The 23,121-nt window shown below is 47.6% G+C and overlaps 2 protein-coding genes across 2 annotated transcripts in view; one reads left to right on the top strand and one right to left on the bottom strand.

Annotated features, from left to right (window-relative positions):
* CCDC27 (coiled-coil domain containing 27) overlaps window positions 1-14,713 on the top strand; it is a 28,132-nt gene extending 13,419 nt beyond the window's left edge. Inside the window, exons 13-23 of the mRNA XM_056865532.1 lie at window positions 4,357-4,546; window positions 5,160-5,407; window positions 6,745-6,919; window positions 7,389-7,489; window positions 8,220-8,306; window positions 10,775-10,903; window positions 11,924-12,046; window positions 12,671-12,835; window positions 13,487-13,654; window positions 13,815-13,975; window positions 14,648-14,713. Coding sequence (XP_056721510.1) covers window positions 4,357-4,546; window positions 5,160-5,407; window positions 6,745-6,919; window positions 7,389-7,489; window positions 8,220-8,306; window positions 10,775-10,903; window positions 11,924-12,046; window positions 12,671-12,835; window positions 13,487-13,654; window positions 13,815-13,975; window positions 14,648-14,713 — 1,613 coding nt within the window. The remainder of the gene's footprint in view (window positions 1-4,356; window positions 4,547-5,159; window positions 5,408-6,744; window positions 6,920-7,388; window positions 7,490-8,219; window positions 8,307-10,774; window positions 10,904-11,923; window positions 12,047-12,670; window positions 12,836-13,486; window positions 13,655-13,814; window positions 13,976-14,647) is intronic.
* A 5,925-nt stretch (window positions 14,714-20,638) lies between these two features.
* TP73 (tumor protein p73) overlaps window positions 20,639-23,121 on the bottom strand; it is a 51,502-nt gene continuing 49,019 nt past the window's right edge. Inside the window, exon 12 of the mRNA XM_056865381.1 lies at window positions 20,639-20,989. Coding sequence (XP_056721359.1) covers window positions 20,669-20,989 — 321 coding nt within the window. The 3' untranslated portion in view covers window positions 20,639-20,668. The remainder of the gene's footprint in view (window positions 20,990-23,121) is intronic.

Genomic DNA, 23,121 nt, shown 5'->3' with positions numbered 1-23,121 from the left:
GGAAGCACAAAAAATACAGGAAACAATCACGGGATTAACGAATAAAGATCTGTTAATAAATCAATGACAGCCTTCCACATGTTCCTAGAACCTTAACTTCTAGTACTCAGTAACAAAATTGCCCAGTGTGGGTAGTGTTTAGCATGTCAGAATGGGATCTGGGATCAAGTCCTCATTCACACATGAAAAGTCACCTCTGAATGTCAAGTCCCTGTAGGCAAGAGACATTCGGAGGTGGTTTGCCATCGCCTGCCTCCGCATCACAACCCTGGTCTGTCCTGGGACCAGTACTATTTAATATTTTTATAAATGACTTGGATGATGGAATAGAGGACATGAGAATTAAATTTGCAGATGGCACCAAGCTGGGAGGGGTAGTTAATATCCCAGAGGACAGGGTCAGAGTTCAGAGTGACCTTGATAGACTGGAGAGCTGGGCCATAAACAATAGAATGGATTTTAGGAAGAAACAACATAAGGCACAGATACAGGATGGGAGATAGTTCACTTGACAACAGTACATGTGAAAGAGATCTGGGAGTCAGTGGACCAAAACTGAATATGAGTCAATAGTGTGATATGGCGGCTAAGAAGGCCAATTCAATTCTAGGCTGCATCAATAGGAGTATTGTGTCTAGATCAAGGGAAGTAATACTACCACTGTATTCTGCATTGGTCAGACCTCACTTGGAATACTGTGTCCAGTTTTGGGCTCCACAATTTAAGAAGGATGTTGACAAGTTGGAGTGTGTCCAGAGGAGAGCAGCCAGAATGATCAAAGGTCTGGAATCCATGCCCTATGAGGAGAGACTTAAGGAGCTGGGTTTGTTTAGTCTGGAGAAGAGAAGGTTAAGGGGTGACATGATAGCCATGTTTAAATATATGAAGGGATGCCGTGTTAATGAGGGAACTAGCTTGTTCTCAGCTGCTTCAGAGACTAGGACACGGAGTAATGGATTTAAACTAAGAGAAAAGCGATTCCACCTAAACATTAGGAAGAACTTTCTGACGGTGAGGGCGGTTCGACAGTGGAATGCGCTGCCTCGGGGTGGGGGTGGAGTCCCCGTCTTTGGAGGTCTTCAAGCAGAGGCTGGATGGCCATCTGTCCGGAGAGCTTTGATTGTGGGATCCTGCATGGCAGGAGGTTGGACCGGATGGCCCTTGTGATCTCTTCCAACCTTGTGTGATTTTTGTGATTTTGGCATTTCTTTGGAGGTTGCCTATCCAAATGCTAACCAGGGCTGACCTTGCTTAGCTTCTGAGATCTGACGAGATCGGGCCAGCCTGGGTATATCCAGAAACTTTAAAGAGGATTTTAGCCAGTTCCTCTGCAGACATAACTATGTTTATTTCTGTTTCTTCTTGTAAGCTGCCTTGAGTGCTTTTTTTCTTATGGCATGGCGGCTCATAAATTACTCTTTTAAGAACATTGTTTGGTGAGGTTTTGGAGCACAGCAGGGCAGTTCTGATGCTGCGAGAGGGAGAATGTGGAAGCAAAGCTTTGAAAAACAATTAAAAATCATCCATGGGATTGTGGTTTGCCCTGTTTCAAAGAAGTGGGTGGAACTGGGAATACATTGGTGGGACCCAGCCGATAAAGAGAATAATGTAGCTCCATCCCTGGAATGAACGGTTCTAACTTGAGAATACTGGAAACACGCACTCATCCACACACAAAGTCAGTGGACCAACCAAAGGCTTGTGGATGGGGGGGAAAGTCCGGACGTGGTCTTGAAACCACCACCGTTGTCCGCCATTACTGGCAGTCCCTTTCAGGCAACCTGGGGATTCCCTGGAGCACAATTTGAAAACCTCTGCCCTGTGGCACAGAGCGATGAACTCGGATCTCTGACACCCGATCCACAGCAATCAGAATCTTGGAACCAGAATCTTCAGAATCCATTTGAACAGAAACTGAAATTCTCCCTCCCCAAAGGCTGGGCCTAGATCGTGCAGGTTCCAGATCTCCGGAGACCACAATTGACCAATGGGCATCGCGAGCAACTCTGCACAGATGCCGTTGGGATTCTCCTCAACCCGCCAGCCGCCGGCGACATGCGAGGTCTGTGGCGACGAGGGCTTTAACTGAAGATGCTCACGAGCGGTCCGCTCTTTCTCCTTCTCTGCCTTGTTGCTGCACAAATCCACAGCAAGATCCACGGTGAGTCCTTGGATGGCAGGTCAACAGGACGACTCTTGATGTCCTCTGTTACTGACACTAGAATCATAGGGATGTTTCAATTCGGTGGGTGTTGCCATAGGCACGTTCTGTATTCTTGTGGGGTGGGGGAGGCTGTCTTCCGGAATTGGGGAGCTGGAGTGATCCAAACCCTTCTGAGATGCTCACGTTGGTCGTTTATGCATGGGTACTTTCACTCACGTTTGCCCTCCGTCTGTCTCTGTTGTTCCTTGGAGTTATGCATGAGTTTTCCGTCCACTAGAGATGACCTCGCAGCCAGCTCTCACAAATCCCGGGACTTCCCGTTCCTCTGTTAACCCGATTCTTCCCTCTTCACTGAGCTCAGCCTGGGTGAAATCCCCATGCATAAGGCAAAGCACTGGACACGCAAGCTAGGTTTCTCTCACAGCCAATTACAAAGCAGCATGTAAAGAGGTGGGGATTCAAATTCTTCCTGCTTCCTCAGAGCTCTTTCTGAGCAGAAGAAAGGCTTCTTCCCCACTTCAGATTGTGCCGTTTTTTTGTGTGTTTCTGTTCTTAAAATGCTTTTTTATGCAGCAATTGGTTTTTTGGGGGAGGGGGAATTTTCTCTCACAGTAACCTCTACAAAGTAAGCCAATTACAAAGCAGCATTTCAAGGGGCGGGGACTTGATTTGAGCTTGGAGACTGCTGGTGCATAGATTCCCAACAGGGAAGTGTGTGTCCAGCGAGCGGCGAACCTCAGGTAAAACTCCCCATGCATAAACGACCCCGTTCTGTCTCCCGCAGGAAGCAATTCACAGATCTGTCGGAAGGAGGGGTGAAAAGATCACCATAAGTCGGCTGCAGCTTGACAGAACTTTCCCCACCAAACATATCCACGCTGTCTCTGTTTCCTCCTGTAGATCCATACAGACTGGAGTGCCTTAGAAACAAGATTCAGTGTCACCCAAAGGCAATTTGTCAGCAAGACGAAGTGACGTCAGATTTTTACTGCCAGTGTCTACCAGGCTACAGAGGGGATGGCATGAACTTTTGCCAAGGCGAGTAATCCCTAAATGTATCTTCTGGCATGTGTGTGTCTTTGTGTGAAAGGTTCAGAAAAAGGATCTGGGCACCGGCAACAAGAATGAATCCTGTTCTCCTTGGGACCACAGCACAAATACGCACAAATGTTTAAGGCTGCTTAAGAAAATTTTGTCAGGATAAATGTTGGGGAAGTGGAAGGTATTTGCCTCGGAGTCTCTCCTAAACATCTGATTCCTCTTGATTAACTTTAAAAGTTGATCTTGATAAACTGGGAAGCAGACAATTACAAAACCTTCAGCCACCAAGCCTGCCCCATCTTAGAAGAGGCATGCGTTCCTTCTTTTCAAAACGAAGGAATCACAGAAGAGGCACTCCTCTATCCGAGGAGAGCCATTCGTTGTCCCCGCAAACAGGGAATGCCTTTTTTATGGCAGTGGCTTTTACAAACATGGTGAATAAACAACATGCCTTTCAGCCACTACATAAAAACATTTCAAAGCTATTCAGAGTTTTTGATTGATGGCAGTCATACCACCAGCATGGTGTAGTGGTTTGGAGCGGTGGACTCTTATCTGGAGAACCGGGTTTGATTCCCCACTCCTCCACATGAGCGGCAGAGGCTAATCTGGTGAACCGGGTTGGTTTCCCCACTCCTCTACATGAAGCCAGCTGGGTGACCTTGAGCTAGTCACAGCTCTCTCAGCCCCACCTACTTCACAGGGTGTCTGTTGTGGGGAGGGGAAGGGAAAGTGATTGTAAGCCGGTTTGATTCTTCCTTAAGCAGTAGAGAAAGTTGGCATAGAAAATCCTTCTCCTCCTCCTCCTCCTCCTCATGATTTCTTCAACATACCATCAACTATGATTTCTTCCATTGGTGATACTTCTAATCAGTGCCTTTTTTTGTTTAAAAAAATGATGCAGTTGCTCATATATGAGTGGCACCAACTTTCACCAAGTCACTTTCCCTGTGCGGATCCCCACTAGGCTGTTGTTTACAGTCTACTCTCTTTCTCTCTCTTTCTCTGGCTGAGTGGGCAGGCCAGCACATCAGGATTTGGGAAAGCGCCCCCCCCCCCGGTACTAGTGAGTACCAAGACAAAAAAAATGCCCTGATTCTGATTAACCAAAATATTTTTAAAAGAATCCTAACTTTGCTTTTTGTTCATAGATCCTGGCATCCACCTCATCGTTTCCGAAGCCTGCCCTTGTGATGGTTTCGGAGAACAGATTTGCTTTCTCACGGTCACGCCTGGAAGCAAAGTCACTTTGACTGTCTCACTCTCCATCTCTGGCAAACACCCAACATACATAGTGCTGTGGTACAAATTCTATTCTGGCCAAAGCCCGCAGTTCAACAGGTATGTTGATAGCCAAGGATGGTCCCATACAGACCAACCATTTGGGGGTTATTGTTTTTTTGTTTTTTGCAAAATGGGCCAGAAGTCATAGTTAAATTGTGGAACTCCCTGCCCCAGGATGTCGTGATGGCTGCCAACTTGGAAGGCTTTAAGAGGGGAGGGGACATGTTCATGGAGGAGAGGGCTATTCATTGCTACTAGTCAAAATGAATACCAGTCATAATGCATACCTATTCTCTCCAGTATCAGAGGAGCATGCCTATTCTGTTAGGTGCTGTGGAACATAGGCAGGATGCTGCTGCTGCAGCCGTCTTGTTTGGGGGCTTCCTAGAGGCACCTGGTTGGCCACTATGTGAACAGACTGCGGGACTTGATGGGCCTTGGTCCATCTGATCCAGCATTACCTTTCTTATGCTCTTATAGAATTTGGTGAAGGTTTCCTAATACTTGGGAATCTCTGTATGCCTTTGAATGAGATACTCATCAGAATTTAGAGAAGATCTTCTGATTGTTGAGAGTTAGGTACCCAACAGAGTTTGTAGACATCAGTCATTCATACCCTGAAGTCTCACCTGCAAGCCATCACTTGGAGAATCTGCTGCTTCCTTTGCAGCTACCGAAGAAGATTGACCCCTGGGGTGAACCCAACCAAAAGGATGTCTGTAGCCAACAATGGCCAAGCCCTGACCTTGCTTTCGATCGACGAGGATGATTTTTACCCAAACCTTTTCTGGGCAGAATTGAAGTCCCCCTTGCCGCCCAGCAAAACAGCCGCAGTCGAGGCCTACGATCTGATGGACTTCCAGATGATAAACCCTTCCCGCCTGAGATACTTTTTCGTGCTGGATAGGGTGCCTATAGGTAAGGTGAAACTTGTGATCTCTTAGCCCCGATGATTTCTTGCAAGCAGGCTCAAAAGAAGGGCTCGAGAAACTTGGGCAGTGGGCATGCCTGTGCCCATTAATGTAGAAAAAAGAAAAACCCATCCTAAGGACTACGTGCCTATATATCGAGGGACTAACTCTAGCTAGGAACTGGGAACTGGGTGTAACTGGGAAATTGCCATCCTCAGTACAGGTATACCCTTCTTCTATACCCAGCGTGGTGTCATTAAGATTCCCTGCTCCTCCACATGAGCAGCAGAGGCTAATCTGGTGAACCAGGTTGGTTTCCCCACTCCTACACATGAGGCCAGCTGGGTGGCCTTGGGCTCATCACAGCTCTCTCAGCCCCACCTACCTCACAGGGTGTCTGTTGTGGGGAAGGGCAGGGAAGGAGATTGTGTGCCGGTTTGAGTCTCCCTTAAGCGGTAGAGAAAGTCGGCATATAAAAACCAACTCCTCTTCTTCTGACTCCATCAAAGCCCATGGGTTTAGAAGGGCATTAACTCTGCTTGGGATGGCAGTATGAGACACCCAGGGAACGATGACAGGGCTGAGTGGGAAACTTGAACTCAGGACTCCGCACTGGCTCTCTGGGTAATGCTTCAAGAGGCCACATCTAGACTTTGGCCCACCTGTTGACCATCTTTTCATTGATGCATCATGTTGACAGCAGTACACATGAAGCCTCATGAAAAGTCAGGCCATCCGTCTTGCTAGCTCAGTATTGCTCCCTGTTTGCAGCTCTCCAGGAACCGCCAGTACTCAAGATCAGTACTGGGAGAGCCAGTGTGGTGTGGTGGTTAAGAAGGGTGGTTAGGAGTGGTGGACTCCGATCTGGAGAACCGGGTTGGATTCCCCATTCCTCCACATGAGCAGCGGAGGCTAAGCTGGTGAACCAGGTTGGTTTCCCCACTCCTCCACATGAAGCCAGCTGGGTGACCTTGGGCAAGTTACAGTTCTATTAAGAGCTCTCTCAGCCCCACCTACCTCCCAAGGTGTCTGCTGTGGGGAGGGGGAGGGGATTGTAAGCCGGTTTGATTCTCCCTTAAGTGGTAGAGAAAGTCGGCATATAAAAACCAACTCTTCTTCTTCATCATCCTTTAACAGGAGAGGCCAAAAACTGGATCCAGGTTAGGGTTAGGTTGATTTCAGCGGGCTTAGACGGGATGAACTCTGCCTAGGATTACTCTGCGAGGGATGCGGACGCGGGGGCGCAATGCGGAGAACAACGTATCGACCAGACTCTCCCCAGAGGAAGCTTTTTAACTCACTGATGCACATATGGTTTCTCACTTGCTCGTTTGGGTTTTCTAGAAATCGGAGCATTCTTGGAAGGAGACACCGTCGCCGTCCGGTTGCCCCAAGACCTCCGGGTTTCTCCTTCCAGTTTTGTCGAGTGGATCAAGGAACCCCGGCCGATGACACTGCTCGACAGCCATGCAGTGGTACTGGCCAGCGGTGTGGAAAAGATTGAGATCAGAGGATTAATGTACGCTTGCCACCAGAGAGGCTTTCAAAAACCTTGGAGGACATTCTGACAATTGGTTGCTTTGATAAAACATCCTTGAACTGAATCGTGCTTTATCTGTTTCTGTCTGAATAAGGCAGACCTTTTGCCTCTAAGGAACAGAGGCTTTGAAACATATTGGGAATGTTATACTAAATTTCGAGGACTTGTCTTAGATGTTGTCTCTCTGGTTTGCTTGTTTGGCCTTGCACCTCTGGTCAAGGAGTTTCCGGGAGATGAACGTCTTTGTCTGAGTGCGATGGCCGTCTGGTTTCATTTGATTCTATACTCACCATCTTCTTTTTGCCAAGGGCCATCATTCCATAGTGCTTCCTCGTTGTGTGTAACCCAGGGAGTAGTGTAGGGGGACACATGTGGGAAGACTCACTTTGATAGCTGTGCTTAAAGAGTGGGTGAGATGCATTTCATGGCTTTCTTTCCCATCTCTCAGGGATACCGACTTCAGTTATATTCGAGCCCTGGTCTATGATTTTTCCTCTGAGGTCCCTGGAAGAGTCTTGGTAGCCCAGAGACTCTTCTTAATAAAGAAAGGTACGGAATCTCTCCCTCCTTTTCTAATTTCTGGTTAAGTGACATAATTTATAATTAAAAAATCTCCATCTGTCTATCCATTTACTAATCTGTCTTCTGTTGGCTCCTCTGTCCATCCATCTTTTTCATTTCCTACTTTGATCCAAGAGGATCCCGAGGTGGTGTTCCCCACGCCTCCACACCTTCTGCATATCACACCTGATCCAATCACGCCTGCAAATGTCATTTACCTGCTGTTGGCTTTTATTGACATGATAGAGGTCTATAAAATTATGCATGGTATGGGGAGAGTGGACAGGGAGAAGCTTTTCTCCCTCTCTCATAATACTAGAATAAGGGGTAATCTGCTGAAGCTGGCAAAACTGATAAAAGGAAGTATTTCTTCACACAACGCATAGTTAAATTGTAAAACTCCCTGCCCCAGGATGTGGTGATGGCTGCCAACCTGGAAGGCTTTAAGAGGGGAGTGGAGGAGAGGGATATCCACGGCTACTAGTCAAAATGGATACTGGTCATGATGCATACCTATTCTCTCCAGGATCAGAGGAGCATGCCTATTCTATTAGGTGCTTTGGAACACAGGCAGGAGAATGCTGATGCAGTCGTCTTGTTTGGGGACTACTTAGAGGCACCTGATTGACCACTGTGTGAACAGACTGCTGGTCTTGATGGACCTTGGTGTGATCCAGCATGGCCTTTCTTATATTCTTACGTTCTTATGTCCCTTCAGATGTCACCAAAACCTGCAACGGAAGTCGGGCCCCAGAGAACTGCTTTTGCAATCCGGGATTTGTGGGGAACGGAGTACACTGTGTCGGTAAATAATTGTGAGCTTGGCTTCTTTCAGCTTTTTACTTACCACAGGACCATACCGAATCAGCGGGTGAGGTGTGGTGGCAGCCGATGAAGATGGTTTCTGAGGAGGGGTAGGGCTAGGAGCAGCTAGGAGTCGTCATAGCTAAATGTGAAGCCTCCGGGCGTAGAGGCAGTCTACCAGATGCTGAGGACAGCTCCTGATGCAGCCACACACAAAGAAGCAGCATTAGCTTACAGGGACATGTGGACTTGCTCAGGATCCTTTATTTATTTTTGTGCATTTTTACCCTTACACCAAGGAGCTCAAGGCGGCATACCTTGCTGTCCCCTTCTTCCATTTTATCTTTATGACAACCATGTGAGGTAGGTTAGCCTGAGAGAGAATTACTAGCCCATGATCACCTGGTGAGGATCATAAAGGCATTAAAGAGCATTTTATTTATTTATTTATTCATTTATTGAATGTCTAACCCACCCTCCCTGGCCAAGACCAGGCGCAGAGTAGTAAGCTGCACTACTGCAGTCAAAAGCTCTGCCCGCGACCTGAGTTCGATCCTGACGGAAGTTGGGTTCAGGTAGCCGACTCAAGGTTGACTCAGCCTTCCATCCTTCCGAAGTTGGTGAAATGACTTTCTGGAGGTAAAGTGTAGACGACTGGGGAAGGCAATGGCAAACCACCTCGTAAACAAAGCCTGCCTAGTAAATGTCGTGATGTGACATCACCTCGTGGGTCAGTAATGACCGGGTGCTTGCAAAGGGGACTACGTTTACCTTTTTTACTCTCAATGGGTCACCCCATGAGCTTCATTGAATCCACGTCTCCCACGTATGCAAACTTCGACATTGTCCCAATAGTCCTGCCCCTGCAAACCAAGATGGAGGCAGTGGCTTAAAGTGGCTCGTGAGAGACTCAATCATTTATTATTATAGCCAAAGGCCAGCATAAAATATAAAATATACATCCTACAATAAAATTATACAACTCCCACTTACAGCATCTCATCCATACTAGTTAATCTGAAGGTTCGCCCAGAAGGTCTTTGTTCTTCATAAATGCCTTCCACTTCCAACAAACATAGGAGCAAAAATTTTATGCAGAATATGAGTATTCTCCCTATCTTCCAGTAGATATTCTACCAAGGAGGCCTCAGAGGTGTGAGAGTGTACAAATCAAGATAGGAGGGGAGTAATTAAACGATTTCTGGCATCATTATAATGTTCACAATGGAGCAAAATATGTGCTAGCGTCTCCACCATATCCATGGGACAAGAGCATTTCCGTGTCTCCCTTGGGCAATGAAGAAACCTTCCTGAGAGTACAGCAGATGGAAGGTCATCAAATCAGGCCCTAGAAAAGGACCATCTTAATGTTGGGGAAGTAATTGAGGTTAGATAAAGGGCTGAATAACTGCCTATCCATGACCTAGTCCATGTCCTATGAGGAAAGGCTGAAGGAGCTGGGTATGTTTAGCCTGAAGAGGAGAAGACTGAGAGGGGATATGATAACCATGTTCAAGTATTTGAGGGGCTGTCATGTAGAGGATGGTGCTGAGTTGTTTTGTGTTGCCCAAGAAGGCCGGACCTGAACCAACGGGTTGAAATTAAATCAAAAGAGTTTCCGTCTAGACATTAGGAAGAATTTTCTAACTGTTAAGAGCGGTTCCTCAGTGGAACAGGCTTCCTCAGGAGGTGGTAAGCTCTCCTTTCATGGAGGTTTTTAAGAAGAGGATAGATGGCTATCTGGCAGCAATGCTGATTCTGTGACCTTAGGCAGATGATGAGAGGGAGGTCATCTTGGCCATCTTCTGGTCACTAGGTGCGGGGGGGAGGTAGTTGTAAATTTCTTGCATTGTGCAGGGGGTTGGACTTGATGACCCTGGTGGTCCCTGTGACCTGAGGTTTTTAAAGTAGTTTGGAAGAAGAGCATTGTCATTTTGAAACTCAATATCAATGCGACGTTGATGGACCACAGACTTGGCTTTCTTCAGTCCCAACTCTATTCAGATTTTGTGGATCAAAACCAATTGTAAATGGTTTTTTGACGATTCCTATCAGACCATGATGCATATGGTGTGTGGTTGTGTGTTAAGTGCCGTCAAGTCGCTTCCAACTCATGGCGACCCTATGAATGAAAGTCCTCCAAAATGACCTATCTTTGACAGCCTTGCTCAGATCTGGCAAATTGAGGGCTGTGGCTTCCTTTATTGAGTCCATCCATCTCTTGTTGGGTCTTCCTCTTTTCCTGCTGCCCTCAACTTTTCCTAGCTGGAACTGCGGATAAAAATGTATCCGCAGATAACAATATGGTACCGCGGATAAAAATATGGTACTGCGGATAAAATTGTGTTAATGGCCCAGTTGGATTTAAGTGGATTCTCGTGAGAGACTTGTATGGGGAACCACAGGCTAGCAGGTCTCCCCCCTATCAAACTCATTTTGTTCTTCTCCCCCGCCCCTCTTTTTATAAAGATGTAGACGAGTGCAAAAGAGGGATGCCGATGAACTGCTTGCCCGAGGCAGAGTGCGTCAACGGATATGGGTCGTATTCCTGCCGCTGTCCGCAAGGGTTCGAAGGAGATGGCCTGTACAGCTGCATAGGTCAGGGTGATGTAGAATCTCCTGATCAGCGGTCATAACGAGGCTGGGGGAGGAAAGGCCTCTAGGGAGGGGTCGTGGCTCAGTGGTAGAGCATCTGCTTGGCATGCAGAAGGTCCCAGGTTCAATCCCCGGCATCTCCAGTGAAAGGGACTAGGAAAGTAGGTGATGTGAAAGACCTCTGCCTGAGACCCTAGAGAGCCACTACCGGTCAAAGTAGACATGGACCAAGGGTCTGATTCAGTATAAGGGTCTGGCTCAGTGGTAGAGCATCTGCTTGGCAGGCAGAAGGTCCCAGGTTCAATCTCCGGCATCTCCAGTTAAAGGGACCAGGCAAGAAGGTGATGTGAAAGACCTCTGCCTGAGACCTGGAGAGCTGCTGCCAGTCTGAGTAGACAACACTGACTGATGGACCCAGGGTCTGATTCAGTAGAAGGCAGCTTCATGTGTTCATGTGTTGTGGTCTTGTGGTACGAGAAAGCTCAGCGGCAGAGCGCATTCCTTGGCACCCCTGAGGTCTCAGGTTCGACGGCCGGTGTCTCTGCTTAAGAAGGAGCTGGGATTCGGGGGAAGGTCTCACTCTGAGACCACAATGGACTCAAGCGTCTGACTCGGTAAAACCCAGAAGGATTTCCCAGGTCAAAACAGCCCCCTCGACTGCTTGGAGCTGGCAGGGAAGCAAGATAGGTGCCCACATCCTCCTGGGGTAGGGCTGCCACCTCTGGGCTGGGAATTACCTGGAGATTTTGGGGGTGGAGCCTGAGGAGGGCGGGGTTTGGGGAGGGGAGGGACTTCATTGCCATAGAGTCCAATTGCCAAAGCGGCCATTTTCTCCAGGGGAACTGATCTCTGTCGCCTGGAGATCAGTAGTAATAGCGGGAGATCTCCAGCCACCACCTGGAGGTTGGCAACCCTATCCTGGGAGGGGTATTATTGACCCCTTGAGTATCACAGCCCTTGTTTAGCAAATGATGCCGCTGTGTGAACCCTTGCTGCGACTTCCTCTCCTGCGCCTGTTTCTAGATGTAGATGAATGTGCAAGGGGAAGCCACGGCTGTAACCAAGATGCGACTTGTTTGAATATTCTGGGCTCCTACATCTGCGTGTGTCCAAGCGGCTTTATCGGCGACGGGGTTTGGTGCCAAGGTAACTGTTTTCTGTAAGAACCCTAAGAGGAGCCTTGCAGCTTGGGAAATTCCTGGCAAGTTGGAGGGTGGTACATTGGGAGTGTGGGGAAGGGACAGAGCTCAGTGGAGATGTGATCTCACTCTAGGATACTGTTTCTCCATTTCCTCCAGGGAAACTGGCCTTTGTAGCTTGGAGATCAGTTATAATCCCAGGAGAACTCCAGACCCATCCTTGAGATCTTATTTATTTATTGTTCAAATGTATAGCCCGCCCTCATTCCCAGCCAAGGCCAGGCTCATGGCGGGTAACAGCCTTTAAAATACATAAAACCATAAAACAATAATTTAAAACCTCATATTAAAACTGTAAACAAAGATGGCCTTAAAGCCACTCAGACACCACAGTGTTACTGGGTTATGGCAGGTCAGCCCCCCCACAGATGTCAAGAGTTGTGGGGAGGATGGGGAGGCCATGATTGATAAACTTGCCGCTGCCCTGTTATAGGTCTGGTGGAATAGCTCAGTTTTACAGGCCCTGGGGAACTCCTTAAGGTCCCGCAGGGCCCTGATGATCGATAGCCCTAGGTGACCTTGGGTGATATTGTCCTTTTTTGGAATCCATCCCTTTCTTTTCCTATTGCAGCCAAAAGCACCTGGTCGCCATGGTCTCCGTGGTCTCTCTGTTCTGCCACCTGTGGCTTCCAGAACCAGATGCGGATCCGCCAGTGCACTCACCCAGAGAGCGGCATGCGGTGTGTGGGGCCTTCTTCGGACATCCAGCTCTGTCCCGACCTTCATCCCTGCCCAGGTAAGCCTGGCTAGTTGGGAACGTGCAGAATGCCATAGTAAGAGGGATATATAAATTGGCTTTATACCAACTTCACTGCCTTGGCTTCAGCCCAAAGAATCCCAGGAAATATATTTTGTACATACCTGGCATGCCTTCTCCCAAGGGATCCTGGGAACTGTAGTTTGGACATAACAGCCCTGGCTTCTCCTAATGAGTCCTGGGAATCCTTTAGGGGGAGGGGCCGTGGCTCAGTGGTAGAGCATCTGCTTGGCATGCAGAAGAGAGCCGCTGCCGGTTTGAGTAGACAATACTGACTTTGATGGACCGAGGGTCTGATTCAGTAGAAGGCAGCTTCATGTGTTCACATGTTCAACTCTGATGAAATCGGGCTAGCCTGAGCCATCCAGGTCAGGGCAGACAGAACAGTAGCGGTTTGCTATTGCCTGCCTCTGTGTAGCAACCCTGGACTTCCTTGGTGGTCTCCCATCTAAAGACTAAACCCTACTTAGGTTCTGAGATCTGATGAGAAAGGGCTAGCCTGAGCCATCCAGATTGGACCTCGGCCATTTGATGTCTTGAAATTCTCCCGCTGACATGTCCGCCAGTCAAAGAGGCCAGGGGTCTAAATTGCAACGGAATCAGTAACTGGTTCTCCTTCTCTCCCTCAAGCCAACGGCCAGTGGTCAGAATGGTCCCCCTGGGCGGTGTGTTCAGAGACATGTTCCGGGTTCAAGAAACGGCTCCGCGTATGCAACAACCCTGCACCTTCCAGAGGAGGTCTACCTTGTGAAGGGGAGGAGGAGGAAGTGGCCCCTTGTAACAAGGACAAATGTCCAGGTACAGAGGTTACAGGCGCTTAATTGGCAAAAATGGGGGGGGTCATTTAAAAATGAAGACGTTAAATTGTGGACTCATTTAAGTGTTGAGGCTTCCTCAGTTCCTCTGCCCCCGTTATATAGGAATGGTGCTAGAATGATTTTCCCCCACTGTGCCTCAGTTGATGGAATGTGGTCTACTTGGGCATCGTGGACGCCGTGCCCCGCCTCATGTGGGCTGGGGGTCGTGAGACGGTCTCGGCAGTGCAACAGCCCCTCCCCTGAGAATGGCGGAAGGAAGTGCAGTGGACACGGATATGAGGAAAGCTCTTGCGGGTTTCCGGTGAGTGACACACACCTGCAGATTGCGCCGTGGAATTGGAGATGTGCAGGGTCCAGGATTTGTAGCGGCTTGGCTGGTTGAATTGATAGAATCATAGAGTCAAAGAATCATAGAATCACCAGAAGAACACGAACAAAAATGGAAATTGTTCTATGGAAGATATACTGTGAATTTAAGATATAAACAAAGTACGTATTGTTGTGATTTAAGACACAAGTTGGAATAGTTAAAAGTGAGAAAAGTTAGAATAATTGTTTGATCTTTATGAATTATATAATTATAGAGAAGAAATGAGCTTAAAATAGAAATTAGATTAGAATAGAAATTTGATTGTTAAGAAAAAAGCAAGAACGGAGAAGACCTGTCATAGACGCTAACCCAATAAGACATGTTAAGACAATTGCTCCTTACCCCCTCTTCCCCTTCCTTCTATGTATTACCCAAAAACCTAATAAAATGGGTTTTTTTTAATTGATAGAATCATAGAGTTGGAAGGGATCACCAGGGTCATCTAGTCCAACCCTCTGCACAATGCAGGAATTTCACAACTCCCTCCCCCACACACCCTCAGCGACCCCTATTCCATGCCAAGATGCCCTCCTCTCATGAACTCCCTAAGGTCATAGAATCAGCATAGAATTCACTCCTCACTCTTACTCTGTTTGAATACAGGAGACCTTCTGCAAATACTTGAAGAAACTGTCCAAATCGACGAGAGCCGGAAAACTGATCCAGTGAGTTAACCAAACTGGGGCTAATTCGGCAATCGGAAGGATACCAGGTCAACTGGCCACGTACCTTCTGTGGGCCAAACTGACATCAGCTGCATTCTGTCGGGGCACATGGAGTTGCTCTCGTCACTACCTAGCTAAAAACAGAGACACATCTCTTGTAAAGGGCATAGATCCAATGAACCTCAGGGGCTCACAAGCTATTGGTGTGGGGGGGGGGGAATGGGTGCTCCACGGATATCCCAGGTGCAAAGACCATTTCTCAAGGAAATCTTGTTAACCCTGTGAATTACCCCGATAGCTCTCTGGAGTTGGGCTGTTTGTTGAACCCGGCTTCCCGTGGAAGTATCATGTACGACAAGGGCCACGGTCCACCAAATCTGCAGAGACGAGCAAGGGATCGCCTGCCTGTTGTGCGACAGGCAGGGTGGGCGGAGAGGGTGCATGCTGCCTTTTGAAGACCCTACCCCCCAAGAGACAGCTGCAAAGCAAATGGTGGTGCAGGATCTAGAAGTCCCAGACTCTGGCCTCCTACCCTGAGGAATTAGCAGGCAGAGATTGGCCTGAGCTGACTGTGATTAAAGTTTCCCAAGCATTTATACCAGATCAGGTCCTTTTTGAGTTTTGTTGAATGGTTCCTCTTCGCTTGGCTTGGTTTGGGTGGTGGACCTCTGCTCCTGAGAGGGCTTTGGGTCTGGAATAATATGATCTGCACATTTTTCGGCCTTCGAAGGTCAGTTCTCTTATCTGGAAGGGCCAATGCCTAGTTCTCACTGAGGTGGTCAACCAGCATCTGAGCTTTCCTACCTCAGACAGAAGGCATAGGCTCCTGTGGTAGACTGGTTCTCTATTTTTAAAAAATCCATGCATGTAGAAAACAAACTGTCAAGAAAAAGGCTTCCCCTGACATGCTAGTTTTATATGTGAAGGGAATTTGGGGATGGGATGGAGAACCTAGTCATGTGACTTGCAGCCTGAAGCTGTGCATGCATGTGATTTCACTTTCCCTTTAGATGCCAACAACATTTCAAATACGTTTATTGTGTTACAAAAAAGGAAAAAGAAAGAGAGAGCTATAAAAATAACACATTTTGTTTCCCAAAGATATCATTACAATAAAACAAAACAGATCGCACAATTCATGACATTACGTGGTTGAGCTGCACATGTGCATATGTTAAAGGGTGATCCCAAATCCTGAGCACATCTTAGTAGCCCCAGAATCGGAGCAGGGACCAAATATCAAGGTAAACGCAGAAAAGGAAACAAGGATTTCTGGATTTTTGCCAGACACTTCTCTAAGAAACCAATTACAATGCTGGTATGGGGGGTTTTTTGCCCGTTTCCACTCGGATATGTTTTTCATGCCGGCCAGTGCAGGGACCTCCCTGCCAAAGAGTGGGCATTGCAAGATTCTTTCTTGGGCTCCTCTGAATATGTCCACATTTCAAAATTGACCCATAACATATGCCAAACGCCGGTCTGCCTTTATTGGCAAAGTATACACTCGAGGGCTAGTAATGGGGCGGTAATCTGTAGAAAGAATGTCTCATAGTCCATCTACTAATTCAAAGGGCATGGCCATGTTACTCCATCTTAGCCAAAAGAAACATGAGTCTGTTGGCATCTTAAAGGCTAACAAAACACCGTTCCAGCACAAGCATAGGGGAGGGGCTGTGGCTCAGTAGTAAAGCATTTGCTTGGCATGCATTGAAGTAGAGTATCTGCTTGGCATGCAGAAGTAGAGTATCTGCTTGGCATGCAGAAGTAGAGTATCTGCTTGGCATGCAGAAGGTCCCAGGTTCAATCCCCAGCATCTCCAGTTAAAGGGACTAGATGATGTGAAAGACCCCTACCTGAGACCCTGGAGAGCCACTGCCAGTTTGAGTAGACAACACTGGCTTTGATGGACCAAGGGTCTGATTCAGTATAAGGCAGCTTCATGTGTTGATGTGACCGTAGAGACCACTTCTTCCAAGAGATCCTATACTGAAAACCCACTCATAATATCTGAAGAAGTGAGCTCTAGGCCCTGTGCACTTATGCCGAAATAGAGTTGTGTTCGTTTTCAAGGTGCCACAAGGCTCCGATTCGTTTTTTGTTGTCCATCCAAATCCATCCCAAATGATTCCAAAACCAACTGTATTCAGCAACATTTATCAAGACAAAATCAAGTCCAGAAAATGAAAGAATGCCGGCATACAGCCAGCAAAGCACCCACAGTGCCTCAATGGGGTTACGCCTATGGTCTAACGAGGCCGATTCTTAGGTGACAACCAAGACCACAAGCCCATCAGCATCTGGACTTCTGGACCACTGATTCTGCACTCGTTCCAGAAATCGGCTACCCGCAACGTGTTCGATGCGTGTTTAACCCAGGCCACTTAAAACCGTATTTGCATTCAGATGTTCCAAAGCCATCAAATAAAAACGAACGCCAGTGTAAATGAGACCGCGGTGGTCTTCATGAGGGATCGTGCCCAAATTACCCAGTTTAAGGGGGTCCTGACTCAGTAAAGCCACCAAGCCATGCCCCGCTGAAAATAGCTACATCTAGATTGCGCCCAAGCCCTGTGTCCAAAATTTGAAAATTGCCAGCAACATATACATCCATGTACATACAGTAATATACAATAATACTGCTGGGGAAAAGTATTTGCATTACCTTTGAAAGTCTAAGTGGTTTTTAAAAAATTAACAACTTAAAGTGCTTTAACTCTTTACTACTTTTGTCCACATTTTATTCGCTGTTGTCCAAATTCCTCCTGATCACTACAGGAGAGGCTTAAGTGCGCAGCTCGCAAGTAGGATCTTTAGCAAAGTGCCAGTCTAGTGGTCCCCCTGGATTAGGGTTGCCAACCTCCAGGTACTAGCTGGAGATTTCTTGCTATTACAACTGATCTCCAGCCGATAGAGATCAGTTACCCTGGAGAAAATGGCCGCTTTGGCAATTGGACTCTATGGCATTGAAGTCCCTCTCCTCCCCAAATCCCGCTCTCCTCAGGCTCCGCCCCGAAAACCTCCCACCGGTTACGAAGAGGGACCTGGCAACCCTACCCTGGATCTTAATTTCTAGGGCAGCCACAATATTTAGTCACTTAACCAATTGAATTCAACTGATGCAAATATTTTGTGATGTTTAAAAGGCGCATCTAATGAATGGGGCTCTGGATCTTTTCAGACGTTTATTATTTCGAACTCAGGAGTTTGCAAATCCATCGGAAAGCCTCTTCTTAGAAGAGGCATTCCCGCTCCTCGCTCTGGAGAGAATACCTCTTCTAGCTGAGAAGTGAGCGTCCTCCTCAGGCTCCATTCCCAAAATCTCCAGGTATTTCCCAACCCAGAGCTGGCAACCGTAAGGGTTTCTGCACCTGATTTAGGGGTAAAATAAACATACTACAGACCATTTAAAAAAAAAAAAGAAATCCATGAACCCTTGCCCTGCAAGGATGTGAAAAATCCAAAAGTATACACGAAACAATCTAAAATTCTACTCTGGTGCTACCATGAGATGGCCAAATGGACAACCTGACCAGGTCTCTTTTTTAAAGTTTAAGTTTAGGATAAATGATAGCAACCCGATCCTGTATGCGCTGACTCAGAAGTAAGTGAGTGACAACATGCAGCTCTGGGGAAACCAGGAAGTGTTATCCCAGGCGTAGTTCATTCTGAGGTAAGTAGTCAGGGCTGCAATCTCATGTTAGGTTTGCTTTGGTGTAAAAATGCTGTTTAACCCAGGGGACTAACTTCTCAAAATGGCAAAAAGGGGGATTCTGTTTTAGCAGAGGCCGGGACCAGAAAACAGGGGTTGCCACTGGGAAGTAAGGTCTGTTGAGGCCAAGGAGTATCTCCAGCACAAGCCACTGATCTTGTGGGGCTTGAGCTGAAGAATACACCCAGCCAATCTAGATTCAGGGAAAGTGCCACGGCCGTGACACAAACCCCCTCACAAGTTAATTCACATAGACCATTCATGTGATTCGGAAGTGTTGCAAGTTAACTCTCAGGTGGGAACAGAAGTGTAAGTGGGAGGCAGTGTGGTATAGTGGTGAGAGCGATGGGCTAAGGCCTAGGTCTGTGTTCAGGTCCTCGTTTTGCTATGAAACTTGCCAGATGACTAGACCAGACACTCCCTTGGCCTAGCCTACACTGCGGGGTTGTCGTGAGAGTAAAATGAGGAAGAACCATGTATGCCTCCGTGAGCTTCTTGGAGGAAGGGGGGGATAAAAACACAAAATATAGAAGAAACAGCAGTGTTGACAATGGCCAAGCTGTTCTGCTAGCACTTCAGGGGCCACTAGGCTCAGACCTAGGGTTGCCAGGTCCTCCCTTGCCATCTGCGGGAACTTGGGTCGGGAGAGCTGGAAGTGACAGGGATGCTCTAGCACATCCCTAAAAAAAAAATCTATGTAAACCATAGAGTTTTTTGGAGGAATGTGCCAGAGTGTCCCCGTCAAACCCAGAAGTGATGGAGATGCTCTAGCCCATTCCTCCAGAAACTCTATGGTTTCCATAGAGTTTTTGAGGGACGTGCTAGAGGGTCCCCGTCGCTTCCGGGTTTACCTCCGAAGGGACATTATTGTGCCACGCTTTAGCTGGCCTGTTTCCCCTGTCGACCAGCTGAGGGGCGGCGGGCAGGCCTGTTAATTGCCCACCATCAACAGGCACAGGGCATCCCTACTCAGACCCTTCATGGGTAATCAGAGCTCACCAGTGGTCTCCTCATGCACTGCTGCCATTTTGGGGGATGAGTGTGAGCCAATGTGCCACTGAGTTCAGTGGCCCCTGGGCTGCTGGCTTGTAGGGGCTGCTCAGGTGGGCTCGATCCAGAGCCATTACAGCCCTTCCTGCTCTGTTGAAAATCACACCTCTGCATGAAGTGGTCTTGAAAACTAAGAAATCCTACTGCCCTATGGGGCTCTCAGGTGAGAAACAATTAGCATTCACCTATAATCAGGTTTGTATGGTTCCCCTCTCTCAGGGTGTGTTTGTATGAAGGGAGTGTAATTATAGAATTTCACCCTTATTTCTCATTCAAGCCCATTAAATCCAAAGCGATGGCTTCTTGACATTTCTCTTAAGAATCAGTCCACAAGGTCAAAATAACAATCTTAATTTTATCATGTGAGGTTTCCAACTTTACCAAAGTTTCCAACTTTGTGTGTGTGTGTAGGCAGGGAGAGAATGAGGAACTCTCTTCCTCGCCCTGTCAGTCTGCGTGCACTTTTGATAATAGCTTACATGGCAAATAAAACTTTACAACAACATGGTGCGTATCCTGTATATACAATAGGTCCGGCGACCCCTCTTGCGGCACAAGCATTTTTGTCTAGCTACTATGAATGTTGTTGGGAACTGTCATATTCTTGGAGCTGCTTTGCCATTTTGCAAAGCTCTGAAGAAAACAAACACTTTTTTTTGGCAGTCCGTTTGGAAGAGAAGTCGTTACAGTTGTTTGGTACTGTTTGGCGGTGGAGACGTCCCTACGGAGGGCGACCAGAGAAGAGTCAGCTCCACTTTCACCAAAGGAGCAAGTTTAAGGATTCAGCCATCTTGGATGACTTGGAAGAGGGGAAAGGGAGGAGCGCGGGCCTACCATGACCGACGAAATAAACGAGCCCTTCACATTGCAGCGTGAATTTGACGGTGTTTTGTAGAAAATTCGGTCAGTTTTAGACATGCTCAAGTTTCGCTGCCGAACACTCGCTGCCAGTAGCTGCTGCTTGTTTCCTTTCGTCATTTTGATGGCATGAAAAGAACAAGGCCCGCTTTGCCCAGGAAGACACATAGCAATTGACTTCCTCGGCACGACAGTGGCATTCCACCGCTCGAGCTCTGGAAAAAAAATACTTTCTGTGGTTCCTCAAGGATTGTTCTCCCCGACTTTCAATTCCAAGCACCTTTCGCCTCCTCTGAACTTTTCGTCCTCGTTCGGCGGTTCCCAAACGCTCCGGGAGACCTCTCAGTTGATTTCTCCCTCTGTGAACTCCTCTTTGATGGACTGTTTGCGGGATTTGCAATCTGGTAGGTCAAAGCCAAAGTCCGCCCACTCGTCAGCCCCGCTGCGGTTCGGGATGGTGATCGTATGGCGCACGCGAAAATGCACGGCTTCCATGACACGCTGCCGTTGCAGCTCCCCGGACGTGCCAATGGAGATGGTGGAGGCGTTGCTGCTGGAGCGGATCAGCTGCTGGGCTCCGTAGTCATGACCCTGTTTCAGTTCCTGGAGGCCCCTCCAGATGATCATCCGGTATTGTTCCGGGATCTTCAGCGCCCCAAGATCCTGCCCAAGAAGACATAGCCAGATTATAGGGTTGGATCCTACAGATTTGTTCCAGTAATTGTAGCACCTCCCTCTGCCTTCCCCAGATTCACCTTGTGTGGAAGAAGGTGCCTCTATTAGAGGAACAAATCTGTAGGATCCAACCCTATTATTCCCGAGGGACAGTCAACCCAGCAAAATACAACAGGAGTCCAATGGCACCTTAAAGATCTACAAAAGTTTATTCCAGCATAAGCTTTTATGAGTTTGAACTCAACTCTATTAGGTGCCCAGGACTGAGGAAATTCAGCAATGCAAATGAAGGACTCTTTGCATGCTCAGAGGAACTTAGCCCACCATTTGATGAGATTAGCTCTGATTCGTGTTATACTGCAATGCATTTTGTTAGTAGTAGAAGAAGAAGAGGTTTTTATATGCCGACTTTCTCTATCACTTAAGGAAGAATCAAACCAGTTTACAATCACCTTCCCTTCCCCTCCCCACAACAGACACCTTGTGAGGTAGGTGGGGCTGAGAGAGCTCGAAGAGAGCTGTGAATAGCCTAAGGTCACCCAGCTGGCTTCATTTGGAGGAGTGGGGAATCAAACCCGGTTCTCCAGATCAACCGCTCCAAACCACCACTCTTAACGACTACACTACACTGGCCCCACTGGACTTATTTTATTGTCAAAACTGGTTTTCATTTAAAAGCCAGTGGGCTACAACTGACCTCCAACCATTCCGGTTGGTGCACATGAAATCATTTGGGCACAGAAAGTGAATGAAAGAGTTGGGTGAAACCATTTAGGACTGTGTGTACCCAGCATTACAGTTCTGTATCAAGGTCACCCCAAACCCTTGCACCAGAAAAAAAGAAGCTATGCAAACTGAGCACTCTGTACGTGCCCAGTGGTACCCAGTCCAACAGTTTTGAATGCAAATTTTTCAGACTGAGATATTTCAAGAAGCAAAACCAGAGTTCCTCTTTTGGCTTTCGGGTCACACTCGTGCAGGAGCAAGTTTGGAAGAGAAGGGGGTTGCAACCAATACAAGCTTTCCCTTCATCTTGAGATCCAGTTTCAAACTTGAAGCCTCGTATAGGGAAATCGTCACATTTGTTAATCCAGTTAAAATAAGTGCAAACGTAGAAGGACTTGATCATGCAAGAAATTGGCTTGAAAAACAAACAGCAAAATGCTGAACTTAGTTAGTTGTAAGGAAGTTAGTTGTAAGGAAGGTTTCAGTCTAGGCCATGGGTGTCAAACTCATTTGTTACAAGGGCCGGATATGATATAAATGTCACTTGGTTGGGCCGAGCCATGCCTCATCAGCCCAGATCGGGACTGGAGGGGGGCTTCCTTGGCTGGCTCGCAGGCCGGATAAGAGCACTCAAGGGGCCGGATCCGGCCTATGCACCATATGTTTGATACCCCTGGTCTAGGATAGTGTGCAACTGGCCCCAGCTGCCAATGAAAAATAAAGATGTCTTTATGATGTCATTTTCCATTCAGTCCTTACAGCCCAGGATGGAAAACAGTCCACAGCCAATAGTACAGAACTAAGATGCAAATGAGGGAAGACCACATGGTACAGAAGCTTTCAGAAGCTAAGCAGGGTCAGTACTTTGGAAGGGATACCTCCAAGGAAGACCCTGCAGAGGCAAGCAATGGCAAACCTCCTAACATCTGTCTCAGTGGCATGAGTGATTCATGGCAAATGATAAGCTTTGCCTGATGGTCACATGAGCTTCCCCATCTCCCCATCCCCTCCCACTTTTATGGCCCCTCCCCAAAACACTATCTTCACACTTTAAGAGACAAATGCCACAACAGGAGATCGATGAATAGATGATGAAGAAGAAGAGTTGGTTTTTATATGCCGACTTTCTCTACCACTTAAGGAGAATCAAACCGGCTTACAATCTCCTTCCCTTCCTCACAACAGACACCTTGTGAGGTAGGTGAGAGAGTTCAGAGAGAACAGTGACTAGCCCAAGGTCACCCAGCTGGCTTCATGTGGAGGAGTGGGGAATCAAACCCAGTTCTCCAGATCAGAGTCCACCACTCTTAACCACTACACCACTCTGGCTCTCGTAGGGGGAAATAACAGCTCCGCAAGGGCAATTCAGATTGTGGAAATGGCGCAGGGTCATG

This window comes from Euleptes europaea, chromosome 19 (assembly GCF_029931775.1).
Source record: "Euleptes europaea isolate rEulEur1 chromosome 19, rEulEur1.hap1, whole genome shotgun sequence".
Classification (NCBI taxonomy): domain Eukaryota; kingdom Metazoa; phylum Chordata; class Lepidosauria; order Squamata; family Sphaerodactylidae; genus Euleptes; species Euleptes europaea.
This window is presented reverse-complemented; position numbering and strand designations above follow the sequence as displayed.